The sequence below is a fragment of the Convolutriloba macropyga genome, chromosome 15 (assembly GCF_964194025.1).
Source record: "Convolutriloba macropyga chromosome 15, txConMacr16.3, whole genome shotgun sequence".
In the NCBI taxonomy this organism is placed as follows: Eukaryota; Metazoa; Xenacoelomorpha; order Acoela; family Convolutidae; genus Convolutriloba; species Convolutriloba macropyga.
This window is the reverse complement of record NC_134482.1, coordinates 39,113,016-39,134,573: the sequence shown is the minus strand read 5'-3', so window position 1 is coordinate 39,134,573 and position 21,558 is coordinate 39,113,016. Positions and strand designations below refer to the sequence as shown.

The 21,558-nt window shown below is 35.7% G+C and overlaps 2 protein-coding genes across 2 annotated transcripts in view; one reads left to right on the top strand and one right to left on the bottom strand.

Annotated features, from left to right (window-relative positions):
• LOC142354188 (beta-secretase 1-like) overlaps positions 1 to 21,245 on the top strand; it is a 30,424-nt gene extending 9,179 nt beyond the window's left edge. Inside the window, exons 7-10 of the mRNA XM_075406445.1 lie at positions 4,636 to 4,746; positions 5,596 to 5,736; positions 20,183 to 20,288; positions 20,830 to 21,245. Coding sequence (XP_075262560.1) covers positions 4,636 to 4,746; positions 5,596 to 5,736; positions 20,183 to 20,288; positions 20,830 to 21,206 — 735 coding nt within the window. The 3' untranslated portion in view covers positions 21,207 to 21,245. The remainder of the gene's footprint in view (positions 1 to 4,635; positions 4,747 to 5,595; positions 5,737 to 20,182; positions 20,289 to 20,829) is intronic.
• The window catches only part of LOC142354058 (uncharacterized), a 469,891-nt gene that overhangs the window by 120,747 nt on the left and 327,586 nt on the right, over positions 1 to 21,558 (bottom strand). The gene's annotated exons all lie outside the window — the stretch shown is intronic.

The window sequence follows — 21,558 nt, the reverse complement described above, 5'->3', positions numbered from 1 at the left end:
GAAGAACAATAGCAAAAGTGTTTATGGGGTTTGAAACAAAAATTCAATTAACAACTTGTTCAACACAATGTCTTTTAACCGGAAAATCAAGGAAAATTTTGTATAAATTACAAACCAATTGTCAAAACAAACTGATCGCTTTCTTTGAATAACATTTCCACAATGAAAAAATTAGGAGAAAGATTTTGGCCAACAGATTTTGGCCAAGCAATTGAAAAAAAATATATATGGCTATTAATCAATAAATTAAATGACCAACAAAGTATAAAATTTCACGTAAAGCATAAAATTTCAAGTATAAAACAAACACTGGTAGTTGTTTAGATTAAGAATCTTACAAATTAAAATGCGGATTCCAGTGTTATTTTTTTAGTCAATGATAGGCGTAAATACTCATAAACTTTTGTGAGTATGACTCCTGTTCACCTTTCCTCATCTTTGAGTTGACATATCTCGAACAAATACATCCGATAAGTACTGACGGAAACAGTTTTTTCGGCAATTTTGAAAAACAATGTTTCTCTGAGAATTTAGGTGACCGAATAGTTGAAATGATAAAAATGGTGTGAACACAGGACTAAATGGTTGCAAAAACTACATACACTTTCAATTTCCCAGAAATCAGATGGGAAATGTGATTTTTAAAAATGTCAGTTCAAAGATATTCTTTGAATTTTAGCGGGTGTAACTTCATGGTGATATTCATAACTTTAAAATTCATGGATTTCTAATGCTTTTATTGCTTCAAACGAAGTTTGAAGCTGTTTTAGAAACGTGTTTGTCTTTTTTAAACAAAACTTTTGCTTGACTGTTTTTGCGCTTTTGTTTGAGAACATTCTTGGCTTTCAGTTGTATTTTCACTCTCTCTTGGCTTCTAAATTATTTTGTGATGAGCAATAAGATTAGGGCGTTGCATAAGGTGTGAGACTACACTCCAGGAGGTCACGGGTCCAAGAGTTAATTTTTTGCACCCATTGCAAAATTTTGAAGCTGCACCCCCACAATTTAAATAGAGACCCTCCTGTTGTTCGAGAACAAATTATCTTAACCGACATTAGTGGGTTTGTGTTTTCTATTTAATAAACATTTACAAAGAGATAAGATTTACTACTCAAATGAAATTATCATTTTACTCAGATTTAGCCCAGGGCCGAACTTTGATCTAAATTGGGCAAAAGTCCAAATCGCCGGAATGGTGGTAGAATGGGACAAACTCATAGCTAAAAAAATGGAATTTTGCATCACCAAGTTTTCAAAATCAAGGTTTCCTGAAATCATTCTTTAGTAATGAAATTTTTTGTTGCACATAGCTTTACATTGATACCACTTATTTTAACCTCTGATTTCTGCAAAAAAATTATTTCGCAGAGTTAAAGTGGGACTTTCGGAATAGCTTCCATTCTTTTCAAAAATAAGAGGACAATAAAAGCAGATGTTGGGAACAGACGAGGTAAAACTTTATATGCTAACATGCCTATTTAAAATGTTAAAATTTCAGATGCAGAGTTATTTTGTTTTATTTGAACTGTTTATGTGTACAGCTGTGGACAAACTCCGTATGTTTACTCAAAAACGCTCAAATGGCTTTCTGAAATGGCAGATTTTGCTGTCAATTGTTTGACAAGGAATGGTCACAAAATCTCAAAGACTAACAACACAACAGGAAAACTGTGACATCTAAATTATACTTCCCTTGAAACTTTTCTTCGAAAATATTAATAATTAATCAAAAAAGAATATATAAAAATTAGAATACAGAGGTCGACTTCTTAAAAAACGAAATGGCAGGCAAAAATTAATGTTGGGTGTATAACCTGGACAGTTTTGATTGGATTGTCTATTGGTTTGTATTGAATTAAGAAACAAAGAGTTCTTTGACTCGATCGTTTTTTTTTATTATTAAACGCACTATCCAGAGTTAGATTTAAGTTATTGTAATGCCCCAGAACTAATGAGCGAGGGATCAGATTTTAAATATCTGGCTTAGTTTGCCAGATGAAACCGAGCTGAAACCTCTCTATGACTTTAGTTTGACATTTTCATTGAACTGCTTCAAAATAAAAAAACAACTTTAAAATGAATCTAACATAAACTAGGACATCCAAAAACATAATAAATTCAACTCCCAAAATCAATTCTTTATACCTTCATCTAGCTTTTGCTTCTCAAGTAAGGTGAGTTATTGTAATTGTGGCTACGCTTATACTCTGATTGCAATATGTGCCAGAACCAATATTATGAACAAACTGAAGAGTGACGATTGTTTGAAACCAGCTGTGCTCACTCAATCAGAGGGTAATTTTATTAAAGATCTATCACCCATTTAACAGTGATTATCAGAAGGGTTGATTTAATTGATATCTCGCCTATCGAATGAATACTAAAAAATTCTTTGTAGCCCAAAATCTATGGGTCATGAATGTGACGAGGAAAAACGCGAGAGCGAGAATAGGAGTTTTAATTCCAAATTTTTCATGAAAGGAAAATCTGGCGGATATAATGTTTAAACGAGTTCAAATAACATCAATATGAATGGACAATTGAAAACCAAAATTTCACAAACTAAATTTATATTAAAAAGTTCAGTATACTAATTCATAACTGAAATCAAGAAATCAGGAAGCTTTTTGCGCTTTTTTTCAACTTCTGTTGCTTATATATCTGTGGTATTGAAACAACTCCATGGAAATAGCTCGTCAAAAAATTGACGTTTTTTCATTTTTTTTCACCTAGTGTTCATTTTTTGCATCCAAATTAGGTTGAGGAATTGTTAACTCTAGCGAAACTGATTCTCGTGACGTATTTAGTTGTGCATTTTCACTCACATTTTTTTCAGTATCACACTAATTATTTTGACAGTAAAATTCGGAAAAAAACCCAATTTACCTGAAAATTGATTTTACCAGAACTCGAAATAACGTCATCCATTGTTATCATCAAAACAAAACCAGAAGAACAAAATGTTCTCCAAAGTATGTTGTTTTGCATCGAAACCTCCTCATTGATTCTATTCATTGAGTGGTCTTTTCAGAAGTTAAGAAAGAGACGTTAGTTTTGATGAGTTCTTGAGTTTTATAACCAATTTTTTTTTAAATTTGAAGTCGGTGACCACAAAATTTGAATTGATGATTATTGTAATAACAGCATAAACAGTTCCTAAACTTATTGGGTTTATATTTATTTAAACAGTTTTTTACGAATTTTACTTTTTACCACTGGTTTTACTTGTTACGAATTTGATGAAACTTAAATTTATTTTTCCGAAAAAAATTGAACGACAAAATTTTGAAAACGGCCCCAGCATGGATTTTTACATGCATCTGTTTGAGAATATACACTATGGTACCAAAAAGCTACGTACATCATTATTTCTGTTTTTAAAGCATGATTCGTGCTTCACAAGCATGATTTGCTCTGAGGCGTGAAAAATGTGAAATTTGGAAATTTTCAGAGCAGTTTCATTCTCACTTTCTCCGCTTAAATAGAAAAGATGGTTAAACAGCTTTGTTCTTTCACCGTTTGCCAAGTAGGTACGCTGAGATGTCTGATTTTCATGGTCTAAAACACAAAAGCAACTCAACTTGAACTCAAGATCCAGTGCACAGTATGCATACGAACGTTACTTGAAGAATAACAATTTCAAAGCCCAAAAATCGAGCAGAAGACCCCCAAAATTGTCAAAAAAATCAGAAAAAAGTTAGTTACCAATGTTTTGAAAGATCCCAAAACCTTACTGGAGCACATTATAGTGGCTCATATAATATTCTTTTCATAGATAGAACTTCTCTAGATACAGGTAGACGAGTTCTCAAAAAATGACGTTTTTTTCAAAAAATGCAGCAAAAAAGTCAGTCTGAAGAAGAAAATCAAGTGTTTTTGATCAAAATGGTGTATCAATATGCTCAAGAAGCCTTTCGAATGCTGGCAGAATGTTTTTACTGATGAAACAAAGGTGCGCAACTCCAGCGACGAAATTGTTACAGTTTTTCTATGGAATGGAACAAGATTTCTTAAAAAAAAACACAAAAAATTTGAGTTCGGACAAACGATCACTTATATTTTGAGGTGCAATACAATCAGATGGACATAAATTGCTTGTTAAGTGTCCAAACAAGCTAAGCACTGTCGGTTATTTGGAGATTTTGAAAAATTACAATGAAAAAAGGCATTTCTTGTGCATTATTTTTATAAGATAATGCACCTGTGTATAAATGGAAGATTATCGGCAATTTTTCCAAGAAAACGAGTGGAAAGTACTGCAATGGCCAGCATACAGTCCAGATCTGATTCCTATTGAAAATTTAGATTCAGATTTTGAAGCAACGATTCCAAAAAAGACCGTTTATTTTCGGTTAATTTAGAAGAAAAAGTGTATGAATTTGGGAATGAAATTGACGCAGAAGTTTTGATGAACCTGTATTAAAACTCTAAAACTCTACAAACCGTCTACTAGACGTTTAAAAAGCTAAAGGTGTAATGATGCGTTACTAGAGAATTAATTTGATTTCAAAATATTATATTATTGATGTTTGTATTGCTTTTAAACAAATCTTTAGGTGTACTTAGCTTTTTGGTACCATAGTGTAGCTTGAATAAGTTTAAATCGATCTAGTAAATAGGCTTAATTTGTTTCAGTATAATTTCCCCAGAACAATTGTAGATAGTGGCACCACAAACCTGAGGCTACCAAAAAGAGTCTACGACGAAGTAGTCGCACGTCTCAAACAGTTTGCCATGGAATCTATGGTAAGAAATTTGCTGAAGTCAGCGCCATCTTTTCAAACTGGGGTTTTGGTAGTTTAGATCGAATTCAGAATTGCAGTCCGATCGCTGGGTAAAAACTGGCACCAATAAGAGGTAAGCCAATTTTTGAGCGAAGTCCGTTTTATAATATCGATAAAGGGGTGAGGTCCGTTTTATAATCTTGGTACAAGGCAAAAAATGAATTTGCCTTTGTCCTTTGCGTGATTATAACAAGGTAATAACGAATTTTGGTAAGTAAAATTGGGCTTATTCTCTATTAGTACATATCAATGGTTGCAACGGGTTGTTGGCTAGAAATGTTTTTTGAGTTCACCCGAAATTTCCTGCTTTTTACAGGAAGAATTAGATGAAATATCTTGAGGGCCACCAAACTTTGTAGATTTATCCCCAACACGGAAAATTGTTTGCCTGATTTTTTGTGTGATATGTGACAAGAGCAAGATTCGTTAAGAGTTAAAAATTACAGTAGGTTCTACTTAAAATTTTGTTTCTGCCGGAGATTGTTACGGAGATGCCTTTTGGGTCGCACAAGCACCCCCCCCCGTTTGTTTGATCAAAAACGGCTTGAGAGAGGTCGTTTTGGTAAACAGTTTTTGCTCACCCGCGGCGCGTCATCGTCATTACTTTTCTATTACAATTTGCTCAAAAAAGGGGACAATGATTTGTATAAACTAATAAGAGGTGGAACTGTAAATTATTATTCATTAAAATTTGCAATTACTATTTTTAAGGCGAAAAATAACAATTATGGGGGGGGGGGGGGGGTTGCGCCCCTGCTTGAATTTGTGGATCAATCTATGACATGGGTAACTTCGGGTACTATTTGTTCAGATGGGTGATCAGGGTAACTTTTGGGGTGGAGACGAGGTGGTCTGCTGGGAGGAAGGGCATGACAAATTCTCCCTTTTCCCAACTATCTCACTTTCACTACTAGATGTATCCTCAACACACAGTGTATCATCCTACTTCGAAGTTAGTAGACATGAAATATTTCTATATATAGACCATTTCTATTCACTATCTCTAATAATTTCTTCAAATTTTCTCTGTTCTTTGTATTACAACTAAGATATCTTTCAGTTCTTATATGACCTAGCATATATTAGTTAGCAAAATTAGTAGCTCCGTAAAGTTATACCTAGTCAGTTACCACCTGTTGTGCTCAGGCCAATTTGTACGGATCAAATTGGGCTACAATTCGTCTTATTAAACTCGAGTGGAAATCTTGTCGCGATTGCTGAATTATTTACCTGCGAGAATTCAACAATTTCTTAAAGTTGGGTTTGCAGTGCGAATGCTCTTTATCTTAGTAACAGTCAAAATGCGGACCAATTGCCTATCTTGAATTAATTGATCAAGTGAGTTTGAGATGGATTATTGAGAGAATGAAATTTAACATAATTGGAAAATGTGAATACAAATTTAGTTCCCTTGGAAGTTGTTGCTGAACATAAAATTTGTTTACCACCTGAATAAAACAGTTTATCGCAAATTAACATCTATCGCATTAAACAGATTAATTACTTGTCTAGATGACCAGATTTGAACTGAATTAGAATGATATACGACATGAAAGACAATTAACATTTGTATATATATATATATATATATATATATATATATATATATATATATATATATATATATATATACATATATTTTTGTATATATATATATATATATATATATATATATATATATATAAATATAAACATATATATATATATATATATATATATATATATATATATATATGTGTGTGTGTAAACATATACATACATATATATATATATATATATATATATATATATATATATAAACACACACACACACACACACACACACACACACACACACACACACACACACACACACACACACACACACACACACACACACACATATATATATATATATATATATATATATATTGCATTCCCTTTCTTGTGAAAAATTTTCGAGAAAAAAGAATTTAGTGACATAAAAGTAAAACATTTAGTAGTTTTTCACTGGTTATATAGTATTTACAATTCTATGTAGTAAGGAAGTATAATGTTTTAAGTTTAAAGTTTAATGCAACTGGAGATCATAGCTTTCATTGCTGCTTTGTTCGACCTGCAAAACTGATATCTTCTTTCACAAATTGTGATTTGGGTCGCATAAATAACTTTCGTTTGGATTTTGTCGGTGAACACTGTCCTATAAAAATTTGAATCGAGTCCACTACAGGGTCATTACCTCCTTCTGTTGCCTCGATGTCATCCACAAGGGACCGTGGCCTTTTTGCGCTAAAGTCATCATTATATGCTTTCTTTCTTTTGACTACGTTTAGTCCCTCGGGGAGTGACGCCAAGGTTCAGGTCAGCTGGAGCAACCACTCGTCGTTTTCTTGGCACCCTCTTCAAGGTTTAGCTGTTGAAAGAGGCAATTTCGTCACGGATGACGAATTTACAGTTTGCGAATTAGCAATTTTAGGCTTTTGCTTTTGCTACGCAAATGACTCTGTTTCTTCTATAGTTGTTTTTGCTGCATTGAAGTTGTCTCTTTTGGGCTCGTGGCTGCCTAGCAATCACAGCGAAATTTTCTCCGATGTAGTCTTACTTGCGATTCCGCTTCGTGATTTGCATTATAAACGACATTTCAATGTTGCTACCCGTTGATTTGGCTGATTGTCTTGATTTCATACTGATGTTATCCGCGATTTGTTTCGAGCTTTTGTTTTTGTAAATCTTCCTGAAGATTTTTAAGCGAGTCTTTTTTATGTCTAGCAGTTTTATACTCAAACGTTTTTCTCTAATTTTGGCTGGTCGTCTTAATGCATTATCGGCGAATTCCTCGTTTCGTTCATCGCGAGTTCTAAGTTTCTCGATGTCAGAGTTTTTCATACTCTAATTTCATTTTGTTCGGCTCCTTTTTAACGCTTGAATTGGGGCGCCTTTTGCCGAAAATGCTTCCAGGGGGATGCAACTCACATAAAACGTCGATATTTTTCTTTCTTGTCTTTACTTTTTCTGCTAAGTTTATATTTACATTACGCTCAATTTGGGGAGTTGCTATTGAGGCGTAGTCCTACCGTAGAAACTTTTGTTCTTCGTCACTCGCTTCGTGACGTCACTCTTCAGCCTCCTTGCTGGTTACAGCGCTCATTTCCCCCCACCTCTACGTCAACGCAGGTCACATTATTGGTCCATTGTTCATGTTTGAGATAAATTCTGCCGGGTACAGTGTCTTCATCTAAATAGTAATTGATTTTCTTTTTGTGAGTAAGATTTTTACTATCAGCTGGTGTTTTAAACTTCGACATCTGTGTGTTACATGCCCTTCTAGGATGCGCCTTGAGTTATTTTAGTGTTTTTTTGCTGGCTTATTCTACAACTGCATGTATTTCATGATGGAGATTAAAACGTTTGTAAAGATAAACATTCTTTATAAAATTTAAACATTTAGTGGTTTGTATTAATATTTCAAACAAACTAAATTCTCTGTGACCGTTCAAGGGAGCATAAATTAGTTTGATATTATTATTATTTTGCAGTTTCAAGCTTTTTCTCCGATTTAACACTTTGCTTGAGCGAGTCTTATTGATCAGGGAGCAGCATCGTTGTATATGCGATGCGTGTTTTTAAAAACATAATTGCCTTTGGTTGGGATGCGTTATTAACTATCTCAAAGGGGGGATACTTTGATTAGCAATCAATTGCTCCGAGAAAGTATTGCTCTATGTCTTTCTCATTAATAATATGTCCACAAAAACTTTTTCTGTTTCCTCACTAGTTTTTGTGCATGTAAACAATTGTGAATAATTGCAGTGCGGATTGACTGATTTTACGTTTTGACGGATTCTGCGAACGCTTTGCTCTCACTAGCCTTTGCTGGTATGTTTCGGTTGATATACGGCAACCAGCATTTTTTGCCAACCTATGCATAGAAAAGTTCCACGGGTGCACAGAATGTATGATCCAGAGATCCGCCTCAATTATTGCCTGAGGTACTGCAATCCGTTTGTCGTTTCAAAAGCATCAAGATTTTACACGTAGATCAAACTAAAAAAGAATGTAAGGACTGGTATCTTTCGGACTCTGCTTGCCATCCCGTAGCCCACAGTCCCGCACTTCCTCCAGTATTGCGTCATTCCCCGTTAAAACTTCTTGCGGGAACTTACTGAAGATTTTCACGTCTGTCTCAGTAAATTTCGTATCTTCTGACGCGATCATGGAGCTTTTGGTGGAGTATGATGTTCCCGGTATGATACTCGGAGATCTTCTGGTTAGTCACTGAGTCGAGTTGTTGGCTGGGGAGTTCTCCGAGTCCAATTCAGGATCAGTTATGGACCTCGATATCAAAGGGTGGAAGATTTTGTGGGCTTCTGACGTGGCATAGTGATTATATTCACTGGGTTTTCTTGTTTTGAGACGTGTTTGATTAAGCGCAGAATTCAACTTATTTGATCGCAAAATCTGGGCAAAATTTAGTTAATTTTGCGCGGTTGGTTTTTTTATAGAGAGAATTTGCGGCGTGTAATTTTGTGGAGCCTTTTAATTAAAGCGCCTGAAATCTTGATTCGGTGTCAATCGAGATACCCAATTGCTTAAATCGTTCAAACAAATTTGTGATTGTAGCTTTTGCAAAGAGCATTCCTGTCGTACAGATTTACAATCTGTATGAATGAGTTGTTTCGTGGTACCAATTAGCTTTCTCTACTGCGGCCAAATTAAGGGTGAATTGGCGGAGCGGTTTAATGCTTTTATTTGTTGCTTTAGAATTAACTATTTGAGTTACAGAATTTAGGTCGAATTGGCGGAGCGAAATCGCGTTCAATTATTTGTATATTATTTCGCTTAGCGAAAGATACTAAAATTTTGATGCGTCTGAATTTAGACTTTGGCGAATCAGATTCTAGTTAAGAGAGAGAGAGAGAGTCAACTATTTTGAATTACGAAATTGAGAAGAATGAAATTAGACAAAATTAACAAAACTGCTTAACAATTTGTTCATAAGGTAACATTGCTAAATGCGGCAACTTACAATCACGAGACAAGGTGAACAGACAAAAGATCATGCACAGGATGTAAACAAATTTACAAGTATGAAATCATAAGATTTGATCTTCAAAATTAAAACTAAATGATTGAACAAATTAAAGGTAGATGAAATGAATTAAATTAAGTTAAACAGAAAATGAACCAAATTAGCTACACCAAATAATAATCTCAAACTAAAAATGTACTATTGTACCACATTTCCCCCTTGGCGAAAATAAATAACATGTTATTTATCAGAAAATTAATAGTCATATGTACTTGTTAAAATAATTAATACTGTAATGTTTTAATCAGAGTTTTGAATGCAACAGTTTTACTTAAGTACACATTAATCACTTTCACTTTCGTAATATCTCTCCGCTTCGCCAACTGTCATAGACAACTCTGGTTCTTCGTAATTGGGAGAGACGTAGAATTGAGTTGGATATGAGGTTGTCGGAGAGCATGGGCCGACTGTATAATTAGACTCCTCTTGATTAGACTGTGCTGCAGCAGTTTGTATGGCCGAGATTATTGATTTATTTTCAATTTGTTGTTTCTTAATGTTTTGTCGTCTTCTTTGTTTCCCAATTGCTGCAGTACTTGGGGTTGTGGGAGGGCAAGTTTGAATTGGAGTCACAGATTCGTCCGATTCTGTGGTCGATATTGCGGAGCGTTTTCTTTTTGAGGGAAGTAACGCTACTGATGCTTTTGTAGCTGCTTTTCTCTTTGGCCTGCTTGGTGGCTCCGCGATAACGATACTTGAAGTTGGTAATCCCATTGGCACCGCGAGATCGTTACTCGATTCTGTTGGTTGATTTGGCGGCGCCGTTGACTGTAGTTTTTTTGTTGGCATTCTTACTCGGAGGGCACGGGTAACATTGGAGTGAATTGACGACATTGTACTGACGTCATCTGCCACTTTTCTATGTTTCATTCGTTTTCCACCTTCTAACTTTTTCCTTGATTCCTTTGCATGGTGGTTTATGAGTTCCTTAGTTGTTTTGCCCGTGGGAAGTTTTGGTCGTCGATTGGCGTATACCTGCAGTTCTGTGTCTCGCTCCGCCTTCGTCCCAAACTTTGCTAGATCTGAGTTCCTGATGGTTACCTCTCTCTTGCCCGGTTCTTTAATTACTGATGTGTGTTCATTTGTTTTAATTACTGACGATCCTGGTGCTAGAACGTCATATAAGCCGTCGAGGCTTTTCTTTGATCTTTTTGTTCGTGGTCTCTTTTTAGCCAATTTTACCTCCAGTGATGTTTCTGTTCTGGGTGTTGATTGGCCGACATCTGGATGAGAAATTAATCTCGATTCCTTGTTTGGGTCCTCCTTTTGTCTTTTCATCGCCTCTTTTCCCAGTTTGTCCTGGTTTACCTCTATTTCAATGTCACTTCGCTCATCATTGTTCCAATTTTCGTCTGTGATAAGCTGGTCCCATCTGACAGTCTCCAAATCTAAATATTTGTTTAGAATGTTTTTGTAAGTTAAACTTTTTGGATCTGGTTTAGTCGTTATATTGCTTAAAGGTGTATTCGCTTTTCTGCCAAAATGTGCCTCAAATGGTGATATGTTAATAGTCTTTTGACGACATATTCGTAACTGATAGATTATTGAATTTATTGATGCTTTCACATTAAATTGATTTTGCGCCGCCATTTTAATACAGGCTAAGCGATTCTTGATTGTTTGAATGAGTCTTTCAATCAAACCAATTGCTCTGTGGTCGTGTATTGGCGCCTCGATTAGCTGTATGTTATTTTGACTACAAAATGTTTTAATTTGTTGCCCCGTTTGACATCTAGCTTGATCCAATCTAATTGCGCGGGGTATACCGTGTAGCAAAACATATTCTTGAAGAAACTTTAAAATATTATCTGCATTAGCTCTATCAAATACTTCTGCTGTTGGGAATTTCGAAAATCGATCAATACATGCAAGAAAATAAATCTCTTGATTTTTTTCTTTATAGATGGGTCCTTCAAAATCAATTTGAATTTCTTCATTAGGAACTTTACATAACATTAATGGTGGATGGGTTCGGTGAGTCCGACTGTTCGGTGGGTCGGTTTAAGGCAAAAAGCGAGTGAGGAATGTTAGTTGTCTTGATTTTGGGGATGGAATTTAAATTATTGATTGTTAATTCGCTAATTGAGTCGTCAATTTGCGTGCTTGTAGAATGTTCTGGATTTCGCGGTGCGAATTCACTACATAATTTATTAGTGGAATTTGGATTATTTACGACGCATTTTGTAGATTGATTTCGCGCTGCGAAATCGATGTAATTTTCGGCATTTAATAAGAAGCGTTTCGCACTACGTTTAATTACATCCAATTTAGCTACAATAAATTGCTCGTCATATGCGGATATATTAGCAGCTTGTTGATGCGGGTCGCGAGATATATAATCCACTAATCCCATTTTTGTGCCCGGAAGGTGATCAATCGAGAAGTCAAATGGTAGTAAACGATCTACCCAACGTGTCAGTCTACTATTATATGATTTGTTAGATCTATTTTCTCTCATAATTGAGACAAGTGCTCTATGATCCGTTATCACAGTAAAAGGTTTGCCGTATAAGTAATACTTATGTTGGTCCGTATAAGTAATCCACGGACCAAACAACACCCAGAAGTTCTAGTTCGTTTATACTATACTTGTCTTCAACAGAAATCAAAAATCGTGACGCGAATGCTACTGTATGCCACCCATTAGGTGTTCGTTGTTCCAATGCACATCCCAATCCTTAAGCGAGGCGTCACATTTAATTCGTGTTTCTAATTCTGGGTTGAAATGTCTATTTTCAGTGGTTTCCGTAATTTGTTCTTTTATTAAAGAGAACTGTTTATCGTGCTCTTCCGTCCAAAGAAATTTTGAATTTTTCTTAAGCAATGGTAGTAGGGGTAACATAATTGTGACAAATTCGGGATAAATTTTCCTAGATGGTGCACAGAACCCATAAAAGAGCGAAGTTTTTTAAGATTAGTGGGTGCCGATAATTTTCCAATTGCATTTGTTTTACTTGAAAGTGGGGTTACACCTGATTTTGTAATATTATGACCGAGCCATTCAATCGTTTCTTTCGCGAAATGACATTTTGCAAGATTTATGCGTAAGTTTTCTTGATCCAGTTTTATTAGACATTTTCGTACCAAGTCTAGATGTTTTTCGATTCCACCTCTGCTAACGATTAAAATATCATCTAAGAAACAGAAAGTATTTTCCAACCCGGCAAGCGTACAATCAATAGCTTTTTGGAATTCAGCTGGCATGTCCGTTAAACCGCAAAATCCAGTTTTAAATCGTTATGTGCCGGTCATATCTCCACTAACAATATTAAAGTTACAATGGCGGGCCGTATCACTGTGTATCTTTAGTTGACTATAATCGTATTGCAAATCAAGAGTTGTGAAATAAGCAGTCTCCTGCGGCGCCGTTGACAGTGTTTGCGAAATTGTTTGAATTAGCGAATCTATATTGGGCATTTGATACTTGTTTTTATGAATAGCTTTGTTTAGGATTTTTGAATCGAGTGCTATTTTGATTGATTTATCCTTTTTTACCGTAATGACAATCGGAGATATGAAAAATTGATCAGAACAGTTGTTTAACTTTTCGATATGTCCTTCATTTTACATTTTTTGTAATTCAATTTTCACTTTCGGTTGGAGGTGTATGGGCACTTTTCGTCCTTTTTGATGTATTACACGATAATTTTTGTGAAATTTTGAATGGACCGTGTGATTTTTTGATTTTCCAATTCGGGATATCAGATCAGGAAATTCCTTTGCCAGTGATTTCTTTATTGCACAAGGTGGATCTATATTGTTAACTTCTGTTTGCGGACAAGGTTTCCGAGAAATTGTGATGCCTAACTGATCAAAAAGGTCTCGTCCTAATATTGGTCGAAACCCATCGGCTACAACTGTTATTTTTGCTTTCTCAATGCTCCAATCATAACATTTTACTGGCGTTTTCAACGTGCCAAGGGGTTGAACGATATCGTTTGAAATTGACTTCAATTCCAATGGTCTTTTCTCCGACCATTGTGATTGAGCACAATTGAGCATAATTTCTCTTGCAAGCGACATATTAATAATGGTACAACCACTACCGGAGTCGAGAAGTAAATCACAGTTTGTGTTTCCGATTGTTAATGACAAATTTTTCAGTGCTAAATTTGGTGAACTCATATTTTCAACTGTTGCAACGTAATTATCATCCGAAGAATCATAGTCTGAGTTGATTTGCTCATTAAAATTGATATAATTGACGTTCTGACTTTCCTGACTAGAGTTTTGATTAGATGTTTCAGCCGTTTCTACAGTGTTAATGCGGTTGGTTTGTTGAGTGTTTCTTGTATTATTAAGTCTTTGACGACATACTTTAGCGAAATGGTTTTGCAAACCACAGTGGTTTCATTTCTTACCCATTGCGGGGCAAACCTGACGATGTGTAGGCGTCCAGATTTGACCACAACCACGACATTGTCCAACGGATGCACGGTTGGTGACTGCTCTGCTTGATTGAGTTCCACGTACACCCGCGCCGCCAAATCGATTGAATTGTTGTATTGCGTTCACCGTACTACCAGTTGCTCCGTTATTAGATGAAATTCTTTGCTGATTCTGATTACCCATTTCCATGATGTTGACTGCAATGCTGAGTTTCCTCTCTGGTTCAACTGTATCCCGTAGAAGCTCTCGCTGAATGTCATCATCCAGCATGTTAGTGATGAAAATGTCCCTGATGATGGCTTCTTCACGGTTTTCAAAGTCGCAATTTTCAGCCAATTCTTTCAAGATGCTGTAGAATTGCTCTACAGTTTCGCCCTTCTTTTGCTTCCGAGAGAAGAACACATATCTATCAAATGTGATGTTTCTTGGGCGGATAAAGGCCATCTCCATCATTTCCCAGAGTTTGAGGGTAGTCAAATCGTAAATATTGTCGTGCGGGAATTTTTGTGTTAGTAATCGTCTTCCTTCAGTACCGATACTTAGGTACAGTAGAGATACGCATTTTTGATCACACAAATTCCATGGACACTCCCCGCATAGTATTCCCGCTTCTGTTATCTTTTGACATTTTAGTTCCCATTGCAACTTCAACTGGTTGTTTCTTATTCTACGCTCTCTCTCTGCTTCCTCGGTTGTGTCTTCAATCGGCATCTCGTACTTCGGTTCCGCTGGCAGACGAACTGTCGATGGTTTGGGTTGTAGCATTGTGTCTATAGTGATATTCTCGCGAGCGAGAATCGCTAATTTTAATTGAATTCTCCATTTCTCCCATCTGATTGGTGGGTCTGAAGTTGGTCGTTCCCAAAATGGCTCTATTGACAACGGTGTTTTTCTCGATTCTCGAGCTGACTGCGCCATGTCGTACAGATTTACAATCTGTATGAATGAGTTGTTTCGTGGTACCAATTAGCTTTCTCTACTGCGGCCAAATTAAGGGTGAATTGGCGGAGCGGTTTAATGCTTTTATTTGTTGCTTTAGAATTAACTATTTGAGTTACAAAATTTAGGTTGAATTGGCGGAGCAAAATCGCGTTCAATTATTTGTAGATTATTTCGCTTAGCGAAAGATACTAAAATTTTGATGCGTCTGAATTTAGACTTTGGCGAATCAGATTCTAGTTAAGAGAGAGAGAGAGTCAACTATTTTGAATTACGAAATTGAGAAGAATGAAATTAGACAAAATTAACAAAACTGCTTAACAATTTGTTCATAAGGTAACATTGCTAAATGCGGCAACTTACAATCACGAGACAAGGTGAACAGACAAAAGATCATGCACAGGATGTAAACAAATTTACAAGTATGAAATCATAAGATTTGATCTTCAAATTTAAAACTAAATGAATGAACAAATTAAAGGTAGATGAAATGAACTAAATTAAGTTAAACAGAAAATGAACCAAATTAGCTACACCAAATAATAATCTCAAACTAAAAATGTACTATTGTACCACAATTCCAATGTATTGTATGAATGATTTATTGTGCGTTTGTTATTGAGGTGCAGAATCAATACAAGTAATTGGGTGTGGATATTCGGACGCCAACGCAATGTTCAAATTTTGACTATTGTTAATTTCTGAATGTGGATGTTGAGTTGCGAAGCATTATTTAATTTAACAGTTTGATTTTCTGATGCGTTTGGTAATTTTTCTTTAATTGAGCTGGGTTTTTTTTTGCTGGTGTCATTAGTGGTGCAAAATTACTTTTCTGTTACTGTTTCGTGGGCTTCTTTTTTCCCTTTGCAAAACTTTCCATCAGTTGTCTATATATTTTGCATTAGGTATTGGGAGATTTTGAAATGAGTTGATATCATTTGATAATGTAGCTAGCACTAAATCATTGTTGTAAGATGCATTTTTTGACTCAATTAAACGCATTTCTGGATATATATTAAACTAGTCCAATCTTAGTTCCGATAAGATGTTAGTTGATAAATGGTAATGAAGTATCGATCAACCTATTTAGAGAATGAACCATTGAAGGGTTTGTTGGATCGATGTTATTTTAAAACTGAAAAAAAAACGGTGATCGGTATTAACAGTAATTTACTCGCCAAAAGTTTAAAATTTGAAGTAGTCAACTGGAAAAACACTTCGTAACAATTCAGTTTTACTGTTTTGATCTTCAGTACTATTTAGGAATTGACATGCAAACGCAATTGATTTCCATCCATCTTTTGTGTTCTGTTCTTAAGCGGCTCCTGATCTTAATTTTTTGATCGATTGCACAGCAATCGATTAAATCTTTGAGACTAGGATTACAGTGAAAATTTTTCGTATTGCTCGCAGTTTTTTCTTTTATTTTCAAAATGCGGTTTTAGTGGTTATCTGTTCATAAGAACTTCACCTAAATTTTAATTATTGGACGAAAAGAATTTCAAGATTGGGTTGTGAATGAAATAACTGATGTAGTGAAGAGATCATAAAAATGATCTCAATTTTTTCAGGTATCAGACCGTGGTAAGGCTAAGATTGCATCAGTGTTGGATCCGCAATTCCGGTTTACGAAAATTCATTGCCTAGCCTTTTAATTTCCGATGCTGGAAAATGCCGATTTGTTAAATTTAACCGAAGATTGTCTTCGTCCCTGCGTCATAAACGTTGATTTATATGCTTCAGGTAGTGTTTGTTGGAATCTGTATGTACTAACTATGATTACGTCATCTAGAAAGTAAAATGGATTTCTGATTTTGTAGGCCGATTAATGTAAGTTCTAGCTTATCGAAATTCAACTGGCATGTGTGTGAGACCATATAATCAAGTTTTAAAACAATAATTTTAAATCTTGATTAGTTTCGTTGATTAGTCACAAATTATATTAGCAGTGTTTAGCAGTTTCAGGAGGAATTCGAAGTTGACTATAGGCGTATTTTTTGTCTATATTTGTTAAATATGCGTTTTGGACTCTTTGCCGTTCTCTTAGACTTTGGAAACTTTAATCAATTAGCATTTCAATGTTTGGCATTTGGTATTGGTTTCTTTGGATTGGCCTATTGAACAAATTTTAATTAAAGCCGTCTTTATATAATGGTCTTTTTTTCACAGAAATGACGCTAGGGGAATGAAGTTTTTATGGGAAGTTATTTAACTTTTCAATATGCTTTTCGTTTTTTTAAGAAATTCATTTTATCTGTTTCTTTCTCTACGTTGCAAAGTAATTCGACTACTTTTTGATGTTTACTTTTGTATTTTTACGAAAAGTCGAGTTTGTGTTTTTGATTAACTAATACGTGAGAACAAACCTGATTATAGCGCTGCGATTGCTTGTTTTTATTGGTCAGAGTGGTTTCAAAACGATCTTATTATCAAATTTACCATTGTTGAGTTGTTGCTGCGCGACTGCCGGGAAAATTTGTTGAAAGAGATCTCTCCTCACAATTTTTCCAGTCCTCTATCGCTGTTAGCAAGACGATGTGTGAGCTCCAATTGCTGTTCTTTTTCGTCCAATCCGGTGATCCAAGAATGTGTCAATGTTCCCTTCAGTGCTTTTGTACGACTTCTGTTGATTATGCTGCAAACAATTCCAGAGTCTATCCTTGCTGTATTTATTTAGAATTCCGTACATCAGTTGAACATCTACTTTTGTCGTTGTTTCACTTGTGACAATTGCTATTTAATCATTATCTAATCTACCAAATGAGGAGTCAAATACCTGACATTAAAGTTGATTGCAACCGGTAAAGTTGTTAAAAGTTTCCTCGTCTTCATTTTTTTTACCGTTTCATCGTTTTGTTGCACGTTTGTTTGTTGATTTGGAGGTTGAACTTGTTTCTTAGATTTTCTGCACATTTGAGAGAGTGATTGGCAATCCCGCAGCTGTTGAATTTTTTCGTTGTGCAGTGCAATTTTGATATTGAGTGTTAGTACAACCCTGGCCACCATTACGGCAGTTATTGGAGCTTATGTTTTAGAAGTGGGCTTTCACATTGCGATTTACGGCTGAGCGTTGTTGACTAAATTTCGGTTTGTGGTTTTTTTTTTGTGAAGTGTTAATCAGATTGACTGTTTGGTTGGTTGACAAGTTCTGATATTTTGTTGGTTGATAATGCCCATCTCCAATTGAATCGGTTTCTTGATAGCTTTACTGGGGTCTACTGTTGTGCGAGGCAGTTCTTTTTTGCTTTTCAAAATCTAACAAATTTGTGATATTTATGTCAGGTATTTTGGTATCTTCCTTGACTCATAATCTACAATTTTCGGCTTCTTCTTTGAGCTTCTGGTAACATTTAACTGCCTCACGTTTCTGTTGTTTTTGAGTGAGCAGCAAATGTTGCTCTTAGGTTATGCTGCATTTCTTGACGAAGGATTCCGCCATCACTTTCCAAAGATCATGTGTTGATTTGTTTGTTTCTCGATTTTGAATTGCCAAAATATATTGCTGAATAATCGCCACCGTCCGTCCCAATACAAAGTTGGGGAAGTGAAGCCGTCTTTTTGCCGGATAAACTCCATGGTTTGATTTCTCACAATATTCGCATCTGTCTTTGTCGCTCTGATTGTTTTGTTTGCTTTCATTTTGCTCTTCGTATGTGGGCTCTTCTGGGTATGTCCCTCGTGTAGTTTTGTCGCCTCGCAATTCGTCTAGGAATATTTTCTCCTTTCTGAGGTAAGCTAATTTCCACTGGATTGTCTTTTTCCCAATTGAGTGGCAGGTTTGCAGTCTTATTTTCCCATTGTGCATCGATATGCAATGGTGTTCTTTGTGATTCATTTGCTGAGTGCGCCATGTTGTGCTCAAGCCAATTTGTATGATCAAATTGCATTACATTTGTCGTCTTCCTTACTTGCGCAAAATCAACTAAATTTCGTGGTTCATATTTGCGGTGCGAATGCTCTTTATCCCAAAATTTGTCATAACACGGAGAAGTTGACAATCTTGAATTAATAAATTGAATTTGTGATGCCTTATTGAAAGAATAAAAATTAACGTAATTGGATGCGATATTAAATTTAATTCCGACTGAAAATGTTGATCATAAAAATTGTTTACAACAATAAATTGGTTTACGGCAGAATAACGTGTATTGCGGTGAACATATTGATTACTTGTCTAAGTGAAACGATTTGAATCAAATGAAAATCCTTTTCAAGATGAATGACAACTACCACGGAAACAAGTAAAATAGTAACATCTCATTTCTTTATCACAATATCTCCTCTTTTGGAAAATTTCAAACTGGAAAAATAGGTTTTAAGTTTAAGACTTGAGTTTTAAATTTAAAAATTAATGTAACTGGAGATCATAGATTTCCTTGTTCCTTTGTCCTGTCTTCAGAACTAACATCTCCTTTGGCGGTTTAGGTTTTGGATCACAGAGAAGAGACAGATTTATTTTGGGTTTCTCGGTGAAGATTGTCCTATAATTGTTGGAGTCGTGTCCAGTATAAGGTCATTGAATCGTTCTGTTGCCTAAATAATATACTAAAATGTCATATGTATATCACGACACCAGATATTATAAAATTGAATCATAAGTTTTGTCAAATCTCACCAAGGTTGTCTAAAGGTTTCGGTTAGCATGCTTTTGACTGAATTGAATGGAGGGTAGACGAAAAACAGGATCTGAAGACAAGAAACATAATGAAAAAAAATTCTAGACATATTGTCAAATTTTCAGTTTATATATGCGAAATTTGCAGTTTAATTGTAATAGATATATCGTGCAATGATTTTAAATGGTTTTGATACTTGGGGGGCTTGAAAAGCCAAGCGTAAAATTTGATGAGTTTTTTCATAAGCGTTTTTTATAAATGTTAATGTGTTTTTACCCTATGACTTAGAAGATTCTCGTGTTTGATTTTTTTAGTCGAGTTTTTTTCTTCGCTGTTCCGTCTAAATTATCTCATCGATAACAACACTGACTTTAGTTTCACTCCAGGTGACGATAGTTCCTGAGCAGTACTTGAGTCCAGTGGTGTTTAATGACGACTCTCTGACTCCTGGATCCAGTTGCTACCGGTTCTCAATCAGCCAATCAGATGACGGTAGATCTAACCAACCATCAACTTACATAATTATTCAAAATGATTTTAGAAATTAGCTCTATGAATCAAAATAGGAGAAATTTAGTTACATTATTTGTCGCAAAAATATATCAGATCTTGAAAAGTAAGTGAATTCTGTATAGACACTCGATTCATGAAATAATTTGAAAGACAAAAATCTATATTTTATGATCATAAATGTTTTCGCAAGATCTGGGCAAAAATCAAATTAGCAGCTAGGGCTATTGGTGCAATTTTACACGCTTTCTGATTGAGTAAATCAGAAAAATAATGGTATTAAAGCAACTCTTTGCTCGTTACGTTGATTCTATGTCTACACCATTATACTGAGAGTAAAGTTTGGGACTTTTGCGGGTTGCGACCCCACGATCTCTTAATTGATTGCAATCCTGTGCTCTCCACTGAGCCAACTGCACCACAATTCGAGAGTCTTACTATGCTCTCTTATATTGAGCTATCATTTCAAGCTCCATCTTATGGTCACAACTTATTTACTAGTTTTGCTTTTTTCAATTTTCAGGTACAATTCTGGGATCCACTTTCATGGAGGGTTTTTATGTCAAATTTGACAGAAGTCACGAGCGGATTGGCTTTGCCGTGTCCAGCTGTTCCAGATATGCCAGTCTTAGCACACCCCCATCAGTAGGCGGGGTCAAAATTCTGGACCAATCAGAAGTCGGCGAGAATTTCAACCCGCCCCCCGATTTGACAGATTGCAAGTTTAGAATGTACGAACCGGATGAAAGACCAATTTTAATAGCAGCTTATGTTTTGATTAGCATTGCTTGTTTGTGTTTGTTGCCGTTGATGGTGACTTTTATCCACGGGCAATACATCGAGTGCAGTGGAAGTGAAAGTGATCAAAATAGTGATGATCGTGATTACCTCGTGAAATAATAAAATGAATCTTTTCCTGGATCTTTTCCGTTTGTGCCCCCCCCCCCCCAGCTTAGGGTTGCATATTATTTTGCACCCCCAGACGCACGTGCCATATCTTTACACATTGATTTGCTATGTAATGACACGTGTTCTGTAACTGGGGGTAGCATAACGTACTGGGGGGGGGGAGCACAAACGGAAAAGATCCATTTCCTTATTTGCCCCCCCCCCCCCCCCCCCCCCCAGTAAGTTATGCACCCCCCCCCATTGTGTTGTGCACAGCCCAGTAAGTGATTTCCACAACACCCCCCCCCGTTACAGAGCACATGGTGTCACTACACAGTAAATCACTACGATCATTATATGTAAA